The 24,629-nt window shown below is 42.9% G+C and overlaps 1 protein-coding gene across 1 annotated transcript in view; it reads left to right on the forward strand.

Annotated features, from left to right (window-relative positions):
* Positions 1 to 24,629, forward strand: part of ITGB8 (integrin subunit beta 8) — a 341,438-nt gene that overhangs the window by 102,818 nt on the left and 213,991 nt on the right. Inside the window, exons 3-5 of the mRNA XM_029589046.1 lie at positions 8,313 to 8,487; positions 16,711 to 16,957; positions 19,792 to 19,957. Of these exons, the coding sequence (XP_029444906.1) occupies positions 8,313 to 8,487; positions 16,711 to 16,957; positions 19,792 to 19,957 (588 nt within the window). The remainder of the gene's footprint in view (positions 1 to 8,312; positions 8,488 to 16,710; positions 16,958 to 19,791; positions 19,958 to 24,629) is intronic.

A 24,629-nucleotide genomic window follows, 5' to 3' on the forward strand; every position in this document is an offset into this window, starting at 1 on the left:
AACATGCATGCTGTTCCTGTCTAAGCCTCAGTTCTAGTCTTACCTGCACTCTGTTCCAGTCCAAGCCTTGGTTCCAGACTTACCTACGCTCTGTTCCAGTCCAAGCCTTGGTTCCAGACTTACCTACACTCTATTTCTGTCCAAGCCTTGCACCAGCCTTACCAGACTGCCCAAGTCTTGCTCCAGCCTCTCCTTTCGCCCCACCCCACTCCAGGGATGATGTGCCCCACCCTCTGCCTGGACTGGAGCCCTTACAGTAGTACATTTAAATCAAATAAAACAAAATATTGTTTTTACTTAATGCATAATTAAGCGTTGGAATTAGTTTCTAGAGGATGTAGTGAAAACTGTTGGTGTAGCTGGTTTTAAAAAATGTTTGGTCAAGTTCTTGGAGAAAATAATCTATAAACCATTATTAAGATGTACTTGAGGAAATCCACTGCTTATCCCTGGAATCCACCTTTGGGATCCTGCCAGTTATTTGTGACCTGGACTGGCCAGTGTTGGAAACAGCTTAGTAACATAACATATATAGCATAGTAATGATGGTAGATAAAGACCAAATGATCCATCTAGTCTGCCCAGCAAGTTAACTTTGATAGTAACTGCTACTCTCTCTCAGGTTACCCCTCCTACATCCCATACATCTGTTAAGGGTAGTAACTGCTGCTCCATGCAGGTTACCTCTATGCCTTCTGTTAAGGGTAGTAACTGCCACTCCATGCAGGTTATCCCCATGCATCTCTTTTTTCATTTCCAACCTCTAGTCTCTGTTATGTTTCATCACTGCTCCCTTCCAAGGCTCCCCTAGGAGTGCATGCACTGGACTCTCCTCCCTTTAAAGAGCCCGGGGAGGGAACGTGGCCACAGAGTCTCTAACTCACCCCTATAAAGGGCTTCCCAGGAACACCCTCTCTTCACCTCAGCAATGGGTCGCCTGCATCTTGTGAGTGTGTGAATTGCTGTTTTGTCTTGCATTCTTGGTCCTGTTCCTGTGTCTGCCTTGTGTCTCCAGCCCATCCTGCCTCATCTCTCCAGTCCAGCCTGCCTCGTCTCTCCAGCCCAGCCTGCCTCTTCCTTCCAGTGTCATCTTATCTAGCCTCTGCCCTCCTTTCTGCCCTGTGGTATCAGTCCTTTTCTTCTCCTCCTTCACCTGTCTTCAACTGACTACTGGATTTAACCTTAGCCTAGACCCTGACTATTCTTGCCTGCTGCCTACCACTGATCCCAGCCCGACTCTGACCATTCATGCCTGCTGCCTGCCACTGACCCCAGAGAATTCTTGCCTGCTACCTGCCATTGACTTTAGCCTGTACACTGAACATCCTTGTCTGGCACCTGCCTCAGATCCTAGCCTGCCTCTGAACCTACATTCCTGCCGCTTCCAAAGAGATTCCTGCCTAATACCTGCTAGCCCCTGAAACCCAAAGGCTCAACCCAAGGGAAAAGGGTTGGTATAGGTGAAGCTCCAGATCTGTCTCTTCCTAGCCTAGGTCTGCCAGCTGTCTGTGAGGACCTACAAGGCCTTCCCTGTAGGTTGAGCCAACCTCACCACAGCAACAAGAGTCTGCAAATCTTATACATCCTGTCTCTATCCTTTTTGAGATATGGCCTCACCAAGGACCTATAGAAGGGCATTATCACCTCCTTTTGCTTGCTGGTTATTTCTCTCTCTATGCATCCCAGCATCCTTCTGGCTTTAGCTATCGTGTTGTCACATTGCTTTGCTGCTTTAAGATTCCCAGATACTATTACCCCAATGTCCCTCTTCTGGACTGTGCAAATTAGCCTTTCGTCTCCCCAATTGCATACAGCTCTTTTAGATCACTACACCCAATTGATTGACTCTGCACTTCTTGGCATTGAATCCCAGCTGCCAAATCTTTGATTACTCTTTAAGCTTTCTTGTTTTTCATTCTCTCCTTCAGGCATGTCCACTCTGTTGCAGATGTTCTGCCCTCCACAATGTCGCTGACAAAGATATTGAACAGAACAGGTTTTAAAACTGATCCTTGAGGCACTCCATTTAATAGCTTAGGTTCCATTTAAGTATTGTTTGTAATCCACTCCAGCACCTTGGCAGCCATTCCCAAGTTTCTCATTTTATTCATGAGCCTCCTATGTGCGACCTTATCAAAAGCTTTGCTGAAATCCAAGTAAGTCATATCAAGTACGCTTCCATGATCCAGTTCGCTAGGCATCCAATAAAAAAAAAAATCAGATTTGTCTAACAGGATCTTCCTCCTGGTGAATCCATGCTGCCTTGGGTCCACAATCCAATGGTTTGTAGATAGTTCACAATTCTTTCCTTCAGCAGAGTCTCCATTAATTTTTCCACCACTGAATTGAGGCTAACCGGCCTGTAGTTTCTGACCTCCTCTTTGCTACCGCTCTTGTGAAGCAGGATCACAACCGCTCATCTCCAATCTTGCACACCACTCTCGTTTCCAAGGAACTATTGAACAGGTCCTTCAGCAGACCCACCAGCACAACTCTGAGCTCCCTTAGTATCCTGGGATGTACCTTGTCTGGCCCCCATGGTCTTGTTCACTTTCAGTTTTCCTAGTTTATCCCGTAAATTCTCTTCTGTAAATTGGGTTGCTTTTACCCCACTCCCATCCATGATCTTGTCAACCAGCAATGGTCCTTCTTCATGGTCTTCTTTAGTGAACACTGAATTGAAGTATTTTGCTATTTCTTCATCTTTCTCCACACATTGCTCTTTGCCACGTTTCAGTTTTGCTATACCATCTTGGGCCTTCCTCCGTTCTCTGATATATCTGAAAAAATGTTTTGTCATCTTGTTTTACCTTTTTTGGCAATCCTTTCTTCTGCTTAACCTTTTGCTTTCATGATTTCTTTCCTCGTCTCCCTCAGCTTTACCAAGTATTCTTCCCTGTGTTCCTATTTTTGGAATCCTTCGTACTTCTTGAATGCTGTTGTTTTTGCCTTTATTTAGCCACATCCTTTGAGAACCAGATTGGTTTCTTGTTCCTCTTAACTTTTGTTTACTTTTCTAACATATAAATTTGTTGCCTTTGTAATAGCTCCTTTTAATTTGGCCCACTGTTGTTCCACCTCATCCATTTTCTCATAGTCTTTTAGTTCTTCCTTCAAGTACATCCCCATTTTGACATAGTCTTTATTTTTGAAATTCAAAACTTGAATTTTTGTGTGACTGCTTTCTATCCTGGAAGTGATATCGAACTATACCATCTGATGATCACTGGTGCTCAGGTGAGCACCTACCTGGGCATTTAGAGATATTATCCCCATTTGTGAGCACCAGGTCGAGTATCACACCCTCTCTCTCTCTCGAGGGTTCCATTACCATTTGTTTGAGCAGAACCCCTTGAAGGGCATTCACTCTCTCTCTACTTGTAGATTCTGCAGTAGGATTCTCTGTTCCACATCTGACAGATTAAAATCTCCAAAAAGCAACACTCCTCTTTTCTTTCTCACCTTTTGGATATCTTTGACCAGATCACTGTCCACTTCTTCTATTTTATTGGAGGCCTATAGACCACACCAGCATAACTGGAAGCACCATCTTTTTTTAGGGCATTCTATAATGTTTCTTCCCTACTCTATGTCTGTTGCATTTCAGTTGCTTGGATATTGTTTTTGACATAAAAGTCTATTCTTCCCCGTTTTCTGTCCTCTGTCCTTCCTTAACAAGTTATAGCCCAGGATGGCCATATCCCAGTCATGAGTCTCATGGAACTATGTCTCTGTAATAGCAACAATGTCCAAGTCTGCCCTCATTAGGGGCTGCAGTTCTGCAAATGTATTGCTTAGACTATGAGCATTTGTGGACATAGCTTTCCAACCTTTCTCCATTGGTATGCTGCTCTTCCTAGTCACCTATTCTACTCCTTTGCTTAAGTGTGGAATATTGAGCTGATTGATTTTTTTTTCTCCTCTCATTTCCTGTATTGCTTGGAGGTGACATTGCAATTTCATTGGCCACCTTCTAGCACTCCCATCTCTAGCTTAAATCTCTGATGATATATGACCTGAATTTCTTGTTTAGGTTCTTCTGACCTGCCCCTGACAAATATAAACATTGGATAAAGAAGATCCATGAAGTGAAAAAAATGATGAACAAATCCTATAGCAAGTATTCACTTACTAAAGGACCTTTAATGGACCTTTAGTCTGACTCAGTATGGCAAATCATATATTTGTATGTTCTTAAGTGCAAAGTGATGCATATAAGGAAAAGTAATCCAAACGGTAGCTATATGTTACTCTCCATATTAAGAGTTACCATTCAGGAAAAGGATGTAGGCGTCATAGTGGACAATATGTTGAAATCCTTGGATCACTGTGCAGCCGCAGTCAAAAAATCAAACAATGTTAGCAGCTATTAGGAAAGCTATGGAGAATGTTATAATATCTCTGTATGGCTCCATGGTGTGACTACACCTAGAGTACTGTGTGCAGTTCTGGTTGCTGCATCTCAAAAAAGATATAGAGATGGGTGACTAAAATGATAAAGGGAACAGAACAGCTCTCCTATGAGGGAAGGCTAAAGAGGTTAGGGAGAAGAGACAACTGAGGGGACATATGATAGAGGTTTATAAAAATCATGTGTGGAGTAGCGTAGATAAATGTGAATCAGTTGTTTATTCTTTAAAAAAAAATCAGAAAGCCTATGGGACATTCTAAGAAGTTACTAAGCAATACATTAAACAAAATTGTAGAAAATATTTTTTTACTCAATGCAAAATTATGTTTTAGAATTCATTGCCAGAAGATGTGGTAAAGGCAGTTAGCATAACTGGATTTAAAATGGTTTGGACAACTTCCTGGAGGAAAAATCTACAAACCGTTATTAACCAGGTAGACTTGAGGATAGAAACTCATTACCTCTGAATGTTAGTAGCATGGGATCTACCTATTGCTTGGGATCTTGCCAGATACTTTTGACCTGGATTGGCCACTGTTGGAAACAGGATCCTGACATTGATGGGCCCTTAGTCTGACCCAGTAGGCAATTTTTATGTTATGTCTGACCCAGTGCAATTTCATCTGCTGCCACATGAGGGCACTGTGAGTTGCAAACTGCATAAGATCTGTGGGGGTCATTCATCAAATTGTGTTAGGGCATTATCGCGGGTGTTAGGGCTCTAACACCCACGATAATGCATTAACACATGTGATAAATAACGCATCATAAGATGCGTATTCAAATTCTAAAAATTTAGTCAAAAGGGAGGAGTTTGGGCAGAATTTATGAAAATGAGGGGCACTTAATGTAGTGTGCAATACCATAACATATGCTATCGTGGGATTTAATGCTGGAAATAACTACACCTTTTTTCCTGGTGTTATGTCTGCGATTGCTGTGCGTTATGGCCGCACTGGGATTTGTGATAAATATTGCAAATCTCGTTTCGGAGAGAGGAGAGGAGGGGATGGGAGGAGAGGAGAGAGAGAGAGAGCCTCTAGGGAGGTCCACATATTAGTCAACTTTTTATACTATTGTAAGAGGGGCCATTCTGAACTCGGGAAGAGGGTTTTGGTGGTAGTCTAGATTTTGAGAGGCAGTTTTACATGCACAGTCAGAGGTATGAACAGCACAGTAGACATCAGTGAAGATTTTATATGATTTGGAGTGATGAAAGGTATAAAAAGATGAGATTTGTACAATGTACTCTCGACCTAGCTTGATGCATTTTCTACCTAGCTGCTATCAAGCTAGGTCGAGAGTACAGTATTCAAATCTCATCTTTGTGTACCTGTCATCACTCCAAATCACAAAATATCTTCACTGATGTCTATTGTGCTGTTTGTTCCTCTGAGTGTACATGTAAAACTGTCTCCCAAAACCTAGGCCACCACCAAAACCTCACCCCGAGTTACTAGTTGCCCCTCTTACAGGCCGATACAGTACAGTACGTTTTCGACGCGCTAGCTTTACCCCTTATTCAGTAAGGGGTAATAGCACGTTGAAAACGTGCGTCCAACCCCCCCGAAACTAATAGCGCCCGCAACATGCAAATGCATGTTGATGGCCCTATTAGTTATTCCCGTGCGATTCAGTAAGTAAAATGTGCAGCCAAGCCGCACATTTTACTTTCAGAAATTAGCGCCCTCCCAAAGGTAGGCGTTAATTTCTGCCGGCACCAGGAAAGTGCACAGAAAAGCAGTAAAAACTGCTTTTCTGTACACCCTCCGGTTTAATATCATGGCGATATTAAGTCGGAGGTCCCAAAAGTTAAAAATAATTTAAAATAATAAAAAACAAATTTTTAAATCGGCCTGCGGCTTGCAGGTTGAAAACCGGACGCTCAATTTTTCTGGCGTCCGGTTTACGAACCCGTGGCTGTCAGCGGGTTTGAGAACCGACGCCGACAAAATTGAGCGTCGGCTGTCAAACTCGCTGACAGCCACCGCTCCTGTCAAAAAGGAGGCGCTAGGGATGCACTAGTGTCCCTAGCGCCTCTTTTTACCACAGGCCCTAATTTGAATATTTTTTTTACTGAATCGCGTGCATCGGCCTGTTAGTGATATAAAAAGTTTACTTATATGAGAGTCTCTCTCTCTCTTACCCTCCCCCTTTTTTTAACCACGGGCAAAATGATGAATCTAGGCTACTAAGGCAGTTACTGTGCCTTCCAAAAACCTGGGCAGAAAAGAATGCTTGCTGCAGTACTGGCGCCTCTCCATATAAGCTATCTAGGATTGGACCCTTCCAACTTGTTATATTATTCAAACATTTAAGTGCTTTTGAGGGAGGGGGCAAAACAAAAAGAAACCATTCGGGCAGAGGATACAACTTTATTTTTCACTTGACATGTTTAATCCTATTTAGCTGTAGCCTCTATGACAGGGTGGGCAAACTTTTTTTAAGCAGGGCCACATTACTGATGCTCAACTTTACTGGAAGCCAGGAGTAGATGTCACTCAGAGTTCCTTGGGGAGGGGGAGCTAGTCCCTTTGGAGCTCCTTGAATGTGTGTGTTGGGAGGGGGGTCAGTGACAAGCATTCCCCCTGGATTTGTGACAGGATCAAAGCAGCACCAACAGAAGCAAATGATTTTTCAATAAGAGAAAAAAAGATTTGAGCAAAAAGTAAATAGAAATAAGATTTGCCATTTTAATTAGAACCCACCAGCAGGAGGAAAGACATAATATAATTATTTAAAAAACAAAACACAAAACCCTTACATCAAACATCAAATAAACAATGACAAGAAGTAGTATGCAGCTGAATTTCTTTTTATACCCGTCTCAGTCGAACCGCAACAGAAAAGATATGAGAATCATTTCAGCTGCCTTTGTAAGATATTTTTATCTGAAGACAGTGAACTACTGGGGGCTCCCTGAAGCATTTGCTAGGCCGGAGCTTTACCTTTCCTCTGCAGCAGATTTTGCAGTAGACAGAGAGCCCACCCCACATAGGCTGCCTCCCACACTGGCCCAGAGATTGGCAAATCCTTCTTCCCCAATTGGGTAAAGGAGGCAAGGCCTTGATCACTAAGGTCTGACCAAGAGAGGTTGCGACTGCCAATCCAGATACAGTACAAGGACCTCTTCATGCAGGCCCAGCCACCTCCCTCTGATTGGTGCCATGCACCTGTCAGCCGCTTCCCTATCCTCCCTCTCTACTCCAGAAATATTATAGTCATCTGACAACCAGGAAGCTGCAGCATCAAGGCTAAGAAGGAGGAATAAAGGTACTATAGCTCTGTATCCACTCTCTTCACTAGCAGAAAAGAGAGCTAAGCACAGGGAGAGCTTATCAGCATAGACAGAATCTTGGTGTTTGCGGGCTGGACACGATGGACTACTTGAAGGAAGTAGATGGGCCACATTAAACAAGAGGCTGGGCCGATTTTGGCTTGCAGGCTGTAGTTTGCCCACCCCTGCTCTATGAAATTTCTGGTAGGTAGGTATAGTGAGCATTATGCACTGATTGAGTAGCTTTTGCATAATGTTTCCCATCCAAAAAACTGCTAGAAATGTTTGTACAGTACCTAAATAAAATGCATAACGTGTTCTCTGTAATTTTCCTTTGTTGTTGCTGACTTGTACAATATGCTTTTTAAATATGAAGTAAACTGTTTTTCTTGTTCTTGACTAATGGGATTGTTCCAACTTAATTTAAGGTACATTTGAAAACATTTTCTAGTAATTGCAACATTAAAAACATGTGGCAATCAAGCACTGCACTATATCACAATTTATGGTAGTGTATTATCTGATTGGAAACACTTGTTAGTTATTTGTTTGCTTAATTTACTTTAAAAATGTTGTTGATTGCCCATACTCTGTAACACTTTGTACTTTCATTCTTTTGATCAGGATTTCATGGTGGAAGCAACAAAAAGTGAACGATGTGACATCCTATTTAATTTAATATACAAAGGCTGCAGCTCTGATTTAATAGAATATCCTTCTGCCCGGGTAACAATACCCAGTGTTCAGGAAGCTAACACACAAGTGACACCAGGAGAGGTTTCAATCCAGTTGCATCCAGGTTTGTTCATCTAAAATGATATTAACTGAATATAGTTGGTGGTGGCCCAGGTAGCACACAGCAAGGTAACTGGGACATACCTGGCTATATGTTCAGATAGCGACCTCACTAAGGGCCTCATCTTCTAAAGTATTGTAGGCCTGCGATACTTTAGGGAATGAGGGGCGAGGGGCCGAAACGGGGGGCGGGCCTGCGCTAGCCGGCAGCGATAGCACCGTCGCGGTGCGATCGCTGCCGGTTTCGCACCCAATAGCGCCACCATAGATGGTGTAGCTATTGGGCCCGAACTCAGACACGAAAAGGGCCTTACCTTTTCGTCGTCCGCGGCGTCTTCGCGGAGTCGGCTCCGGTGATGCCCCGACTCCTCCTCTTCTGGGGCTGACTCCCCCCCCCCCCCCCATTTTGGTATCGCACGCGATAAGGGACTTTTCGCATGCAAAACGTCCCTTATTGTGTGCGATCTGGATGGAAAATGAGGCCCTAATTTTGGTAAATTTCTGGATTATTACAAAGCTAAGACATGGAATGGGGGAGGGAAAGGGAGCTGCTGAGAGCTGAATTAAGTATTAGAACTTGTGTGCTCATCTAGCCAGGATGGAAGCAAACCGATGAGAAACACAATAAAAAACTGGCTTTGATAAGGAGTGATACCCTATAAGCAGTCAAGCAGTTGGGATATATCCTTAGCAGTGTAGACTGGAATAAATGGGCAAGCTGGATGGGTCAGTTGGTTTTTATCTTTTATTGTGTAATCATTTTTTAATTATTGTAAGTACTTATTATAGTTTTAGCATTAGAATTTTAGTCCTTATTTATTATTTTACTATGCTGATTTGTATTTTAATTTTTAATTAATGTATGTCATTCTTGCTCCTTATGTTTATTTATTGTAAACCGATATGATGGAACCCCGATATGTCGGTATATAAAGAATAATAAACTATAAACTATTACATTTGTTACTCTAAACTATAATAAATTAATTATGCATTTTTAAAAATTTAATAGCTAGAAATTTATTTATTTATTTATTTAGTACTTTTATATACCGATATTCATGATACAAATCATATCAAATCGGTTTACACGGAACAAAGGGATTTTTTTTAACATTAACCATAACTTAGAAGAAGAGGCAACAGTTACAATAAAACAAGGGTAATGGAACTTGGCAGATGAAGAAGCTGTAGTAGATAGGTAACTCAGTAACTATAACAGATTAATTACAATGTTTGAAATGGCGTGCTTTGATTGATTCCAAAGTCTGAGATGGCGCGCATTAAATAGAAGGCCTAAGTACATTTTCTATGGCATGGTTGATGTGAGTTTTGGTTAGGGGAAGGCTTGTTGAAAGAGCCAGAAATGCAATAAGACTTTTGAATTCAGGTCAGCAGAAGATGTCTGGCATTTCTTTATGTGGTGAACTCAGCCATAATATTTGTTTTTAATACAAAATTATTCAGTGAACATGTTGAGGTGTAGCACAATTAGAAAACTACAACAAGATTTTTCATTATGGGTAAATGTCTTCCATAAATGGTTTCTACATTTTCCCACAAATTATTTGTCTAAAGAGATCCAAATGTGTGAAAAATGAATATCTTTGCTTAAGGTCCACAAACTTATAGTGGGTAATTTTGTAACATAAGAAATTTGGCAGATATGCCCATAAGTAAGACCATAAGAAATGCAATACTGGGTCATACCAAGGGTCCATCAAGCCCAGTATCCTGTTTCCAACAGTGGCCAGTCCAAGTCACATGTACCTGGCAAGTACCCAAACATTAGATAGATCACAAGCTACTATTGCTTATTAATTACCTTAATAATTTATGGATTTAACCTCTAGGAACTTATTCAAACCTTTTTTAAACCCAGTAACACTAACTGCTGAAACCACATCCCCTGGCAATGAATTCCAGAGTTTAACTATGCACTGAGTGAAAAATAATTTTCCTGTACATATCCAGATCAGTCCAGACCAGTGGGTTATGCACTCCCACCAGCAGACGGAGTCAGAGAGCAAAGCTTCGAGGCACTGGTATCCCAAGTATGCCACCTGCAGCTCATCAGTATTTCTCTGACTGCAGCAGATGATGGTCATGTATACCTGCAGCTCTGTGTGAGCCAGATTTTTCTTGCTTCCTGAGGTGCAATTTGATCCATCCTATCATTTCGATTTAATGTGTACCCAGGTATCACTGTGTCCCAATCATTATCATCCTTCCACTAGGTCTCTGAGATGCCAATTATATCTACCTCTTCATTCAGTGCTATTTATTTATTTTATTTATTTAAAATCTTTTATATACCGACATCCGTTTGCACATCGCATCGGTTTACAAGTAACTTAATAACTTTTAGGTGGAGCTTTTACATTGAACGGTAACTGTGAGATTAAGGAACTATAAAACAACTAAATAAACATGGCTATAATTTACAATGGGCAGAAACATCTGGTCGAGATACTGCTTGGGGGATTAGGAGGCAAAAGGATATTTACACGAAATTTGACAAAAATTGATTAATTGGAAAAGCAGAACGGCATTATATAATACTGTTTGACAAACAATAGGTGGAAATTACATTAAGACAGAGGGAGGGAAAAGGGAATGAAGAGACGAGAAAGCACGATAAGGGGAAGATAAGGTGAAAGTTGAGCGGGGTCCAAAATGGATCAGACAACATTCGAAGAGAGGTTCATGTTGGATGGGTAGGCTTGTAGGAACAACCAAGTTTTTAGTTTTTTTTTTTAAATTTAGGGGTAGAGGATTCAGTGCGTAGGTCTGGGGGCATGGAGTTCCAGAGGGTGGGACCGGCTAGAGAAAAGGCGCTGTTCATTGTGGAGATGAGTTTTGTTGATTTGATAGAGGGGGTGCGGAGTGTTCCTTGGTGTACAGTACGAGATGGTCGAGTAGAGGTGCGTAGAAGTAAGGGAGGGTTGAGCCAGTCAGAGTTTTCATTAGTGATACTTTTGTGGATGAGCGAGAGGGTCTTGAAAAGGATACGGGATTGTGTAGGCAGCCAGTGGAGTTCGATCAGGGTGGGTGTGATGTGGTCACGTTTTTTGGAATTGGTGAGGATGCGTACTATATACTCTAACTCTCCAATCTTAATTTTTAGACTTCTAGCATTTGTATATAGACATTTCAAATTATGTTTCTTGTCTGTACTAACAACTTGCTCATCAGTTGACAGGGATAATTTGTAATCTTTCTGCACTTTACTTAAAGGCACCTGATCCCCTTTGGCATTTATTTCAACCTCTCTATTGGGATGCCCTATTTCCCTTTTCTTTTAGTATCCTTCAAAGATACTTCATTCCAAACGATACACTTCTGAGCAATTATCGGCTTTCCCTCATTATCTCGTTTAAAGGCTGCACAATCTCCAGCAGCCTGGAAATACTCTGGTTAAGATGGAGCCCATCCTTTCAAGAAAAAGCCCCCCCTTCCCCAAAATGAATCTCAGTTCCTAACAAATTTAAAACTCTCTTCCTTGCACTATCGTTTCATCCACGCATTGAGGCTTTGGAGCTCTGCCTGCCTCTGGGGTCCTGCATGTGGAACGGGGAATATTTTTGAGAATGCTACCCTGGAGGTTCTAGATTTCAGCTTTCTACCTAAAACCCTAAATTTGAATTCCAGAGCCTCCCTCCTGCACTTTTCTGTTGTCTTTGTTACCCACATGTACCAAGACAGCCAGTTCCTTCCCAGCACTATCTAAAATCCTATATATCTGATGGGTGAAGTCCACTACCTTCGCACCAGGCAGGCAAGTTACCAAGCAATCCTCACATCTTGTTGGGATCCTGACTGCGATAGCCACAGGTAGTCCCCTACCTTCTGTCCAGCCAGGCCGCCGACGCCGTTCCGGAGAGTGGCCCAAGGCCGCCGCGTTGCCGGTGCTCCCCCGCGGTCCTAGTGCTGCCGGCGGGAGTCTCTCATTGCGGCTGTAGCCACTGCTGCAGCCTGCTTCCTTTTTTCAAGGAAGGGCTGCCGCCACCAACGCCGCTGTCCTCCGGGCCTCCCACGTGGCATGGATGCCGCCGAGGCATTCTCCTCTTCCTGCTTCTGCATAGGCGCGTGCGGGTGCCTCTCTCTGGTATTTAAAGGGCCAGCGGCGGGAAAAGCTCCACGGCCCCAACGGATGACATCATTAACCTTTGACTGCTTCAGCCCTATAAAAGGGCTTTGCTTCTGTTCCTCAGTGCCTTCAGATCCAGTCTTCACAGCTTCTGTGGTCTCCTGAGGATCCAGGTCTTCCGTGGTTTTCCTGTGCCTTGATGGATCTTTGTTCCATGTCCTTCATGTTCCTGAACCTTGTCTCCTTGATGTTCCTGATCTTGTCCCTCGTCGGAGCTCCCTCATCGCCTGTCTTCTGTTCCTGATGTTCCAGATGTCCAGTTCTCCTGATGTCCTGATGTCCAGATGTTCTGTGTCCTGAGTTGCCATGTTCCTTGTTCGACTCCATTCGTCTCATCTTCAGCTCTTCGTCCAGTTCCCAGGTCCCTCGTCTGTCCACCTCTCCTGGCGTGCCACCGTCGTGGTCCGTGACCAGCCCATGGGGGCTGTGTAGGGCGCCTCGTGGTACAAGGCCTTCTCGTCTGCAGCGCAAGCCTCTGGAAGGCTTCTGTTTTTAATGCCTTACTTCCGAGTCCCTTGTGCTTGCATCTGTCCATGCCTAAGACGCTGCCAGAACCTGCTCCGTTCCAGCATGGTCTGCGATCAGCCACAGGCGGCTGTGTAGGACGCGCCCCGGTGCAGGCCTCTACTGAATCTTCGTCATGTTCCAGTCTCAAGTTCCACTTCTTTGTCTGGAGTCTGCTTCGCGTTCAGCGTGGTCCGCGACCAACCATGGGCAGCTATGTAGGGTGCGCTGTGATGCAGTTCTCACCCAGTTCTTTCGCCTGAGTTCTGAATCTTGCCTGAAACTTCCGAGCAACCTTAATCCTTATCTGAGTCTTCCGAGTAACATGAATCCTTGTCAGAGTCTTCTGAGTAACCTGAATCCTTGTCAGAGTCTACTGAATATCCTGATTCCTTGTCCGAGTATCCAAGTCTACGTCTGAGTCTCCTGAGTATCCAAGTCTACATCTGAGTCTTCATGTTCCTGCCCTCAGCCTCCATCTGGCCTCACACACTCGTCGTTCCCAAGCGGCGGGTCCGGAAGGGCTATCGAGTGGATGGAGGGCTACTCTTGAGACCAGCATTGTGTTGCTGGGACTCACTGGTGCGTGTAGGTCCAGTGGAAGGCTGAGCTTGCCTTGTTCCTGTCCTGGATAATCCTCGCCTTGTCTTCAGTCCAGCCTTGCTCCTGCTCTACCCGTGCTCGTACCTGCTCACCTCTCGCGGTGTGTTTTGGGGCTCCTCCCTGAGTCGTGCCGCGATCCAAGGGCTCACATCTTCCTTGAAATGGGACCGCACCTCCGTGCTCCTAACAGGGCCTGAGGGCGTGCTCCGCAACACGTCTACGAGTCACCCAGCTATCAACCTTCCTAATAATTGAATCACCAGCTATAAGGGCCATCCTAACCCTTTCCTTCTGGGTATGTGCCCATGGATACCTATCCTTGGTGCAAGAGGGTACTGCATCATCTTGAAGGCAGGTCCTAGCTACAGGATTGCTTCCTGCCTCATCAAGCTGATGCTTTCCTTCCAGGTGACCTTTTTCCTCCAAAGCAGCACAGGAGTTACCAGATTTCCTGCGAGTCTCAATCTTAAGGAGGACCGGGTGAGACTGAGGGAGTTTTCTGTACACTCCGTCACAGAGGTTGTAGAAAACAAGGGGAGCAGAAATAGTATAATAGGAAGCAAGAGCCACCCAGTGTAAACAAGAAGTTACACAACATCTTTAATTGGGTAAAGTCCTTTGCCAGGCTGGAAAATATTGTGAGTAGGACAGACCTTGTGCAGACGTTTGCGCTGTGGTCTTTCCGGTACACGATAGTTAATGCACATAATAAGTTTGAAGATTTCTCATTATTAGATTATGATAAAGCTATCAGAGAAAGGATGGCTGACACTCCTGAAATGTCAAGGGGGGTTCATGATCTTGAGTTTGAATGGCTTGTTGCACATGACCTGTAGAGCATCGGCTCAGCAAAGGCAGAACCTTATTATATATATGGATCCAGAAAGTATTTCTGTTTTCCCTCTTCCTGTATTCCGTTGCTGAGTAAAGTGTCAGTATGTAAGTGTATATTACGTGCTTATCAATATGTGTTCAGTGTGGCTAACAGTAGCATTTGATGAGGAAAAAATATTGTATAACTAAGCAGAGAAGATACATGATGTATCTTTTTAAAAATGATTTCCATGTTACTTTAGTGAAATATGGTGGGTCTGATTTTAAAAAGCATTTACATGCGTAAAACTGGGTTTTACGCATGTAAATGCACTTTACTTGAGTAAGTGGGCTTTTGAAAATTGCTACAATATATGCCATTGAATCGTCCATAGGATTTATTCGCATAAGTTCACTTTACGTGAGTAAATGGCTTTTGAAAATTGCTACAACAGTAGTTATATTTATGCACATAACTCCTTTGAAAATTACCCCCGGTATGTGTAATGTATCAGTGAGAAAACGTGTTGTCCTTTTTCTAATCATAGTTGCTGCTAGCAGGAGGAAGAAATATGGCAAACAGCGCTGTCATTAGGATTCATTGCTTCCATAGGAGAGATATTCAATGTGTATCTCAGTCTCAGGCTCATTCTGAGGAAGCAGCGACTTCCCTGGCAGCCTAATGCTTCGTGCTGCTCCAGAGATCAGTCTCCTGCACTTGAAAGAGTCACAAACAACATCTTCATGTACCAATGAACTCTTGTAATTGCTGTGGGAACTGGAACTAATGTCAGAAATTGTAACTAAACATAAACAGTTTAAACATGAACCCAATGTTTCCATTGCCTCTTTGTCCATTCTGTACAGTCTTTATTACTCTTTAACTGCTCAGTCTGCTACAGGAGGTATTAAATTTTATAGCGTTCTGAATAGTGCATTTCAGGCAGGGCCATTAGGCTACACACTGTAAGTTATGTGAGAGGTCTACACTCTAAGGATGAACATGATTTTCAGTTTCACCATCATATTATGGGTTAAAGCGCAGTGTAATTTGAGCTCTTAAAAGTGTTTTCCACAATGCAGCTTATTTAAAACTGGGAAAACACAGCTAACATTCTTCAGGATTATTTTTAAAGCAGAGACAGGCCGATGCAATACTGGCGCGGGGAAAACGGGCGCTCCTGATTGAGTGCTCACTCTCCCAATGCGCGCTGATCAACCTCTCCAGGGAGCTTGATTTAATATTTAAATCAGCTGCCACGGCAGAAAGGAGGTGCTAGGGGAAATTGTGCGCCCCTAGCGCTTCCTTGACAGCGGACGCCCAGGAGAGGTCAGCTGTCAGCCAGTTAGGAAAATGGATGCTCAATTTTACGAGTGCCCCTTTTTCTAACCGGACCGCCGGCACTTTTTTTTTTAAAAGGTTGTCCTTTTAGTTCCTCCGACTTAATATCACCACGATATTAAATCGGAGGAAATACAGAAAAGCAGTATTTTCTGCTTTTCTGCACACTTTTTTGGGCTGCTCAAAAATTAACACCTGCTCCAGGCAGACGTTAATTTCTGAGGGTAAAAATGAGCGTGTTGGGTGCACATTTTTTTTTTTGATTCGGGGGAGAATAGCTAATAGCCTTATCAGCATGTATTTGCATGTGATAAGTGCTATTAGCTTCATGGGGGGTTGGACGCACATTTTGGACATGCTGATCCCTTTATAGCATAAGAGGTTGTGGACACGTGTCCAAAATGCACGTCCATTCAAGAGTGTACTGTATTGCATCAGCCTGAGAATGTTTTAAATTGTGCAAGTATTTCTTTTTAAAAGTAGATGTGCATAGTGAGGCACATACTGGAGTTCTTATATAGCATACAAACTCTCGTATTTGCGTATATGTTTTCTGCTTCTGCTGATGTCAGTACCTGTCTATGGTAAAAATCATATTAAAGGGAAATATACAGAATGGTATGTCATATATGTTAGAAATAAAGCATCACACAAAGCCTTTTCTAGTAACATAAATATACTAAACAGATGTTTTATTGCAAAGGTTAATATTTGGAAGATTTCATTGGTTAAGGATGATAGTGAACGTGATAGACAGTTTTTCAGAGTTCATACTTATTAATATTTGATTAAGGTGTATCTTCCTTTCTAAATAGGAGCTGAAGCAAGTTTTATGTTAACAGTTCGTCATCTGGAGAAATATCCTGTGGACCTATATTATTTAGTTGATGTCTCAGCCTCAATGCACAAAAGCATAGAAAACCTGAACTCCATTGGATTTGATTTGTCTCAAAAGATGACAAATGTCTCTCGTGATTTCCGATTTGGATTTGGATCATTTGTGGATAAAGCCATGACACCATATAGTAGTAGTAATCCACACAGAGTCAATAATCCTTGCAGGTATGTACTGTCTAATGTGCATTAGTACATGATGGAAACACTGCATGGAAAAATTATGGGCCTGATTCAAAGTGTTGTCACTGGAACTCATTTCCTGCATAACAGGAATAAACACAGAACAAAAAAATGAGGTAATGTGGTTTGAAATACTGATTTTTTTTTTTTTTTTTACTGCTACTTGCAGGGCCTTATGTGCACATGTTTTGATCCCAATGAGATTCTTGGGCCATGCATGTGTTTACATGTGTATAAAACATCTCATAAAGTCTAATAATTTGTTCTGGAATGATCTTTATGGAACATTTTGAATCAAAGTAGAAGAAGAAAAAGCAGGATCTTTAATAGCATTCTGGGAGCCACACCCTAAAATAGTGATAGGCTGCTGGACCAGGCTCCTTCCTTTTTCTCCTACTATATATAGACTTTCCCATTGGCCCATTCAATCTCAATTGCGCAGTTACTTGTGAAGCTGGGGAAGAAGAGGTTAATGGGGAAAAAAAGAGATGGGAAGTAGCAGGCTTTATTACCTGGCAAGTGTATGGCTTACAGCCATTTTGAGGTGCTCCTGTCAGGGAGACAGCCACCGCCTACTCTAGTTTATTGAGTGCTAATTAAATACAGTGATGTTTCTTGGTGTGTAATGTTACATATATCATATATGTCACATTTGGCTGATACCCAAGCCAAAGGGTACTAGCAAGAGTTTACAGATTGGATTGTTGTTGCTCAGACCCTTTCTAGGTAGGTTTTACAGTGTGGTGTGGCCCTGGGAAAGCTGCACAACTTCAAACTAGGTGCAACCACACTGAAAAGACAACCTACCTTGGAAGCATGACAGGATGCTCTCATCCTCCCAGTTCTCTCGACTCATGATCTTGGGTCATCTTTGATGCCTCTCTCTCCTCTTCGCACATCTTAAACACTGCCAAAGAATGTCATTTCTTATACTATAACATCACTAAAATCTGTTTCCTTTTTTAAGCATGCTGTCAAAAGGCTCATCCACTCTTTTTACCTGCTTAGACTACTGCAACTTATTTTTCACAGGCCTCCCATCTTTCTCCACTGCAATCTATTCAAAATCCAGCTGCATATCTTATTTTCCTTCAACATTGTTAAGACCATATAACCCCTTCTCCCAAGATACTACATTGGCTTCTCATCTACTTCTTTACCCTGTTCAAGTTTGTGTTACTCGTCTACAAATGCATTCAGTCTGCAACTCTTCATTACCTTTCCTCCCTTCACTCTACCTACATCCTTCCTTTTGAATTCCATTCATCGGGCAAATCCCTGTTATTTGTGCTCTTCTCATTCATTGCCAACTCCTGATATTGCGCTTTCCACATTGCTGCACAGTATGCCTGGAATAGTCTCCCTGAGTTGGTTACTTACCCAGCTATAATTTAGCTGGATAAAAAGTGGGCTTTATTTGGGCATTCCGGGGAGGAGTCATGTTATCTGGGTAACTTAGCTGGATAACTTTAGAGCTGATCGGAAACAAGTTTAAAGTTATCCAGCCTTGTGTGGCCGGATAACTTGCTACTTACCTGGATATCTTCAAAAGATATCCAGGTAAGTAGCAGTTTCTCACAAAAAAAACAAGGAATTAAAGGGGCCTATGGCCCGATTTTTTTTTTTTCTGTCCCTCACCTAATATAAAAGTTGCCCTATTGGGCCTTGCATCCCCCACTCCACATCGCTAGATCTGATGGAGCTGTCACAGCCCCCCCCCCCACTTCTGGACAGTCCCCTTCTTCATAGAGCAACCGGTCACTAAGGCCAGGCCATTCCCCCTCTCCCCCCTCAGCAATCTAACAACACCCCACTGCATCACAACCCCTCCAGCCCTTCTCCCCACTTCTTGAGGCCATAAAATCCCCACTGTCAGTGGGGTCAGCACTTACTTGCTCCCAGCGAGGTCCAGCACAGCTTCTGTCAAACCTGGTGTAGTTTACACTTCCAGTGCAGCTTTGACAGAAGCTGTGCCAGACCTTACCGGGAGTGGGTAAGTGCTGACCCCGTTTCCAGCGAGGACTTTTTGACCTCTGAAGAGGAGGGAAGGGGTGGTTGGAGGGGGTTGGTGTGTGGCATGTATTGTTAGATTGCTGAGGGGGGGGGGGGGAGGGTCTGGCCTCAGGGACCAGTTGCTCTATGAAGAAAGGAATAGTCTTGGGGGGGGGCCTTGACAGCTCCATCAGATTTAAAGATGTGGAGTGGGGTTGCAAGGCCCAATAGGGCAACCTTTATATTAGATGGGGGATAGAAAAACTTTTAAATCTTGATGTTTTTGTGAACAAAAGCTCTACTTATCCGGATATCTTTTGTAGATATCTGGGTAAATAGCAAGTTATCCGGCCTTGTGAGACCAGATAACTTAAAATCCTAAATAGCTTTATTCAAACATAACATTTAGGCAAAGGTTAGCAGGATAACTTGTCCACTAAACAGTCTGCTGAATATTGACGTTAATATATGTATTCATGTACTGGATTAGATACAATTATATAATAAAAACAAAAAAACAAAATTAACATAATACAGTAAGTTAAAATAAAACTATATTTCAAAAATGGTAAGTAGTAAAATCAACTCTGTATCAGTGAAACATTTTCTGTTAAGTTGTTGCTATTAAAATTCTTAAAGATGCTGCCTTGTACCAAAACACAAAAAATCCCTAAGATCTGTGCTCTGCAGAATCTAATTGTAAAACCGCCTGACATAAATAGGGTATTTAAATGTGGACTTCCTCCTAATTCAGTCTGTAATTAATGTTGAAGGGAAAAAAAGTGCATCCTGTAAATCATGAATCATATTTCTGTTTTGCCTCGCAGTGGTTTTCGTTCTGACTGTATGCCATCTCATGGATATATTCATGTTCTTTCCTTGACTGACAACGTAACAGAGTTTAGAAATGCAGTAAGAAAACAAAAACTTTCGGGAAATATTGATGCACCTGAAGGTGTATTTGATGCTATGCTTCAGGCAGCTGTTTGTGAGGTAAGTAGATTTTAGAATAATCAGAATGCACAACAATTATTTTTTAAGCCCCAATGAATGCATTGTGTGTCCCTCAATGATTTTGAGCTATTGACAACGAATTAGTAATGTGTAGTAAAATGGTCTGTTTCTATTTGACTATTAATTTTAGAACCCCAAAAGGTAAATCACTCATAAATACATTCATCATTTTCCAAATTATGATGTCTGGCCCAGGGCCAGATTTAAGATTTTTGTGCCCTTAGGCAAAGTGCCATGGCAGTACCCCTGTGAAGCTATGCCAGCACATGGCTCTAAAGCAAGCAGAAGCAGGCTCTTTTTTGGCCTTTGACATTTGGTGCCTTCAAATGTTGCCTGTACCTAATTATGGGCTTGGTCTGGACTTACTGCAGCTGATAATTATGCATTTTATTGCAGAGTTCATTCAGTGTCCACCACAGGAAGACATGGGCAAAAATGCTGATCAATATTTTCAGATGTAAAGATCTTGCATTGGGATCTTGAAAATGGCTAGCTTCTCTCAATACTTGTAAAGTGGTAGTGAAACATAAATTGCTGTCTGTTCCAAGTTATAGACAACTTTATAGTCTGTGTGTGTAATAATGAAGACATAAAAATATTCTAAATTTTTGTGGCTATTCATCATTGGAACTAAATTAAATTTTATAGAAAACCATATGCAATAACTTTATTAAGCCTCAGTGCTTTCATTCTCTTTAGTTCATCTGTCCAGTATAACTCATTTTGGGAAAGTAGTATAAAAAATAAAATAAATCATCCTTGGTTTCAGTATTTTATATTTATGCTTCACTGAAGAGGTAGATATAATTTTCTGCTTGAAAAGACTTACTGTTGTGTACTTTAAATTCTTATAGATGTTTTATGCTCCACTTGGGTTTTTTTTTAGAGATTTATCATTCCTACCTGTATTTAACATCAAACACAACAATAGTTAGCTCATCTGTATGGAGTTAGTTTATACATTTTTTTTTAAATAAGCTTTTTTCCTGTGTATGTTTAAATGAATTACTGTTATATTCTCTTTGGCACTGTTTACATGCATCTCCCCTATAATTACCAGTGTGTCCTCCCTCTGGGGAATTAAGTACTAGAAGAAAAAAACAAACACCCAAATCCCCAAGGACTGTGATTGGAAAAAGTGTGCGAGTTAAGGTTCACTCACTTAGTGGAGAGGGAGACAAACTCTCAGGGGCAAACCCTAATGCCAGGCTGGAGGGCTTCTCAGATACCCCTTGGACAACATCAAACATTTCCAGCCCAACCCAACCCTGATACCTATTATTGGAAGCACCAAATTGAACACAAAGCAGAAATGAAGGGAATTGCTTCAAATATAGGAAGTTGTGTCATAAATATCACATGGATCAAAATCTGACTCAGGAATGGTTAAGGAGAGGTGAGCTTAGATTTGAAGAGAGATTGATAATTACAGCACATGATAATAAATTATGGACATGATGGTTCTCAGCCTCCTGCAGTGGGGTCTCTGCTCCCAATGGGACCAGCTCACACAATCCCTGACAACCAAATTGAGGGTTTTCATGTAGATTCACTAACCTGTGAATTACCGCCACTGTGAGGCCCAGAATGGCTGATAACTGATCCATATTCAACAGTTTGTATGCAAGGGATCTGAGAGTATTCACATGATTTGAGAGAAGAAAAGCTGTCTTGCAGAGAATCTATCCATGCGTCAATAAATTGGATTTTCTGGGAAGTAATTAGGGTTGATGTTTCAAAATTCACTAGGAATCCTAGCGATTGTAGCAGTTGTACTGATTTTTGCAAGGAAGTAGTACACCTTCCTTGGAGCTTGCTGTAAAAAGCCACTCATCCAAGTAAGGGAAAATATGGATGCTCTGGTGCTGCATATGCACTGCTATTGTAGCCAGGCACTTGGTGAAAACCCTTAGGGGCTGATGCAATACAGTGCGCTCAGCCGAGTGCATTGTATAACTGGCAGTCGGACGTGGGTTGAATAGGCGCTAATGAATCCCCTAATACAATAAGGGAATTATCACCTATTCAACACGCGTCCTAAGCGGAGTGAGTAATAGCGCTATTCACATGCAAATGCATATGCTTGAGGCTATTAGCATTCACTCCAGATGCAAAAAAAAAAGTGCGTCTAGCACGCACATCTAGCGGTCAGTAATTAACGCCTGCCTGATGCAGGCGTTAATTACTGATGCTTTTCTGTACTGCCTCCTACTTAATATCGCTGCAATATTAAGTAAGAGGAAAAACAAACAAAGTCAAAGAATATAAAAAAAAGAAAACACTGGCAGTCGGGTGCAGGAAATAGATGCTTGAATGACAAGCATCTGTTTCCTGAACCCCCTGGCTTTGCGGCTGTGCAGCATTTAGGAAAACCGACGTCGATAAACTCGGTGTCGGTTTTCCTAACCATCGGACCGCCGACGCCAATTGGGTTCGCGTTAGCAAGGAGGCGCTAGGGGCATGCAAGCAACCCTAGCGCCTCCTTACTAATGCGACCCCCTAATTTAAATATTGCATGATGCCCCCCTTGGGAGCGCCTGGGGTGCATTAAGAAAGCGGGCGCTGACTGTTCAGCGCCCGCTTTCTATGCAAATTTATTGCATCGGCCCCTTAGTGTTGCTGAGAGACCAAAGGGAAACACTCTATACTGGTAATGGGAAGAGTCCACCATAAAGCACAGGTAATGCCTGTGGGAGAGATGGATATGAATATGAGTACAAGCATTGTTTAGATGTAGAGTGAACATACAGTCCCCTATCTGGATGAAGAGAAGAATTGTGTGGAGGGAATTCATTTTGAATTTCTTCAAGTATATATGCTTGTTCAGGCTTCTTAAATCCAAGACAGGTCTCAGGCCCCCAGATTTCTTCAGGATAAGGAAGTAATGGGAGTAGAACTCCATGTCCAGCCAGAATTTTCCAAGCTACCAGAGATAATTATTGGTGGATTTGAATGTGGTCAAAAATGTGACCCAGGCTTTGGTTGGACTTGTGTTTTTTTTTGGCTAATAGTGCTCCTTCTGTCAAGTGCGAGTCAGAGGTTGTCGCTGTTGCGAAAGCAGAGTTGGCATCCTGTAAGCCTAAGCAACCTGTATGCCAGAGATGGTGTAGTAAGCATGCCTTGCAGAAGACTGCTGTTCCTATTCCATAGAGAGGGACTAGACCGCCACTTGTTGTTCCTTTATTTGAGTGACTATTTCTCTTAGTTTTTCTCTGAAAAGGTGATCATCCGGGTAAGGGATGTCCGTCAACTTGTTGTGGACATCATCGCATAAGCTACTGGTTCTTAATCAAGCCATATGGCATGCTCTGATGGAAGCTGCATTCTGTGGTATCGAATGCTTTGTTTTTGGATTGAATATGATTGCATTTGCACTCTTCCACATCTAAAAATGGCTGAGGGTATGCAATTCCACTTTCACCTGTTGGAAGAAAAGGTTTAGCTTTCTGTATGCAGTCATGTAAGTTTTAGTGTGCAGAGATCTGTGCATTAAACATGGAAATTTAAAACATCTTTTCTCACAGGACAAGCAGGATGGTAGTTCTCACATATGGGTGACATCATAGGATGGAGCCCAATCACGGAACACTTTTGTCAGAGTTTCTAGAACTTTGACTGGGACCTACTGGGCATGCCCAGCATGGCACTAAAGCTGCAGCCAGCAGGGGTCCCCCTTCAGTCTTCTTTTTTCCGAGCAGCAGTAGCCACGTGGGTTAAGGAGCTCCACAGAGATTCCTGACAGGAATTTTTCTCATGGAATTACTAAAAACTTTCATACTCCACAGGGGTCCCTCCTTCGAATTTTTGACTCTGCGGTACTTCGGTAAGTTTTTACCCGTTTTCAGTCGATTCCCATCGAGTTTGGCCCTCGCGAGCTACTGGCCATCGACCGTACCGCGGCTAAATTTTTCAAAGGCCATGGCATCGGGGTTCCGTTGGTGCCCAGACTGTACTCGCACCATGTCCATAACAGACCCGCATAAAGTCTGTGTATTGTGCCTCGGGTGCGAGCATGATGTCTTGACTTGCACCAAATGTGCCTTAATGACACCAAAAGGTCGCAAGGCCAGAATGGAGAAAATGGAACTTCTCTTCCGTTCTCAAACTCCGACACGTCGATTGCATCGATGTCGTCTGAACTGGCACCGTCCACTTCGCGCCAGTATCAGCCACTGGCCAGTGACCGTCCGGCATCGACGATTTCTCAGCCTTCGACTACCTCTACTCCCCCTCAGGACCGAGGGGATCATAGAGAAAAACATTGGCATTGACACTACGAGTCTCGGACCATCGAGGAAGGAAAATCTTCGACCTCTCCATCGTCCGAGCCGCCATCGAAGAAACCCCGTCCAGAAAAGGCACCGACCCTTTCTGTGACTGGGTCACCGAGGCAACCCTCACCCGGACAGGTATCGGGAGCCGCGACTCCTCCTTTAACGGTGGTCCCTCCGGCTATGCCTCTGCCTCCTTCTTCCCTTCTGGAGCTGGGGCTGCTTGCTCCAGGTCTCCGTGAAGAACTGGACCGGATGGTTCAGGAGGCCATCAATAAGGCGATGCACAGACTTCAAGGTTCCCCGGCGCCAAATCAGTGTCGGTTGCGGAACCGACCATCGATCCCATTCCGACAGCATTGGCACCGCTGCTCTCAAAG

Source organism: Rhinatrema bivittatum, chromosome 2, assembly GCF_901001135.1.
Source record: "Rhinatrema bivittatum chromosome 2, aRhiBiv1.1, whole genome shotgun sequence".
Classification (NCBI taxonomy): Eukaryota; Metazoa; Chordata; class Amphibia; order Gymnophiona; family Rhinatrematidae; genus Rhinatrema; species Rhinatrema bivittatum.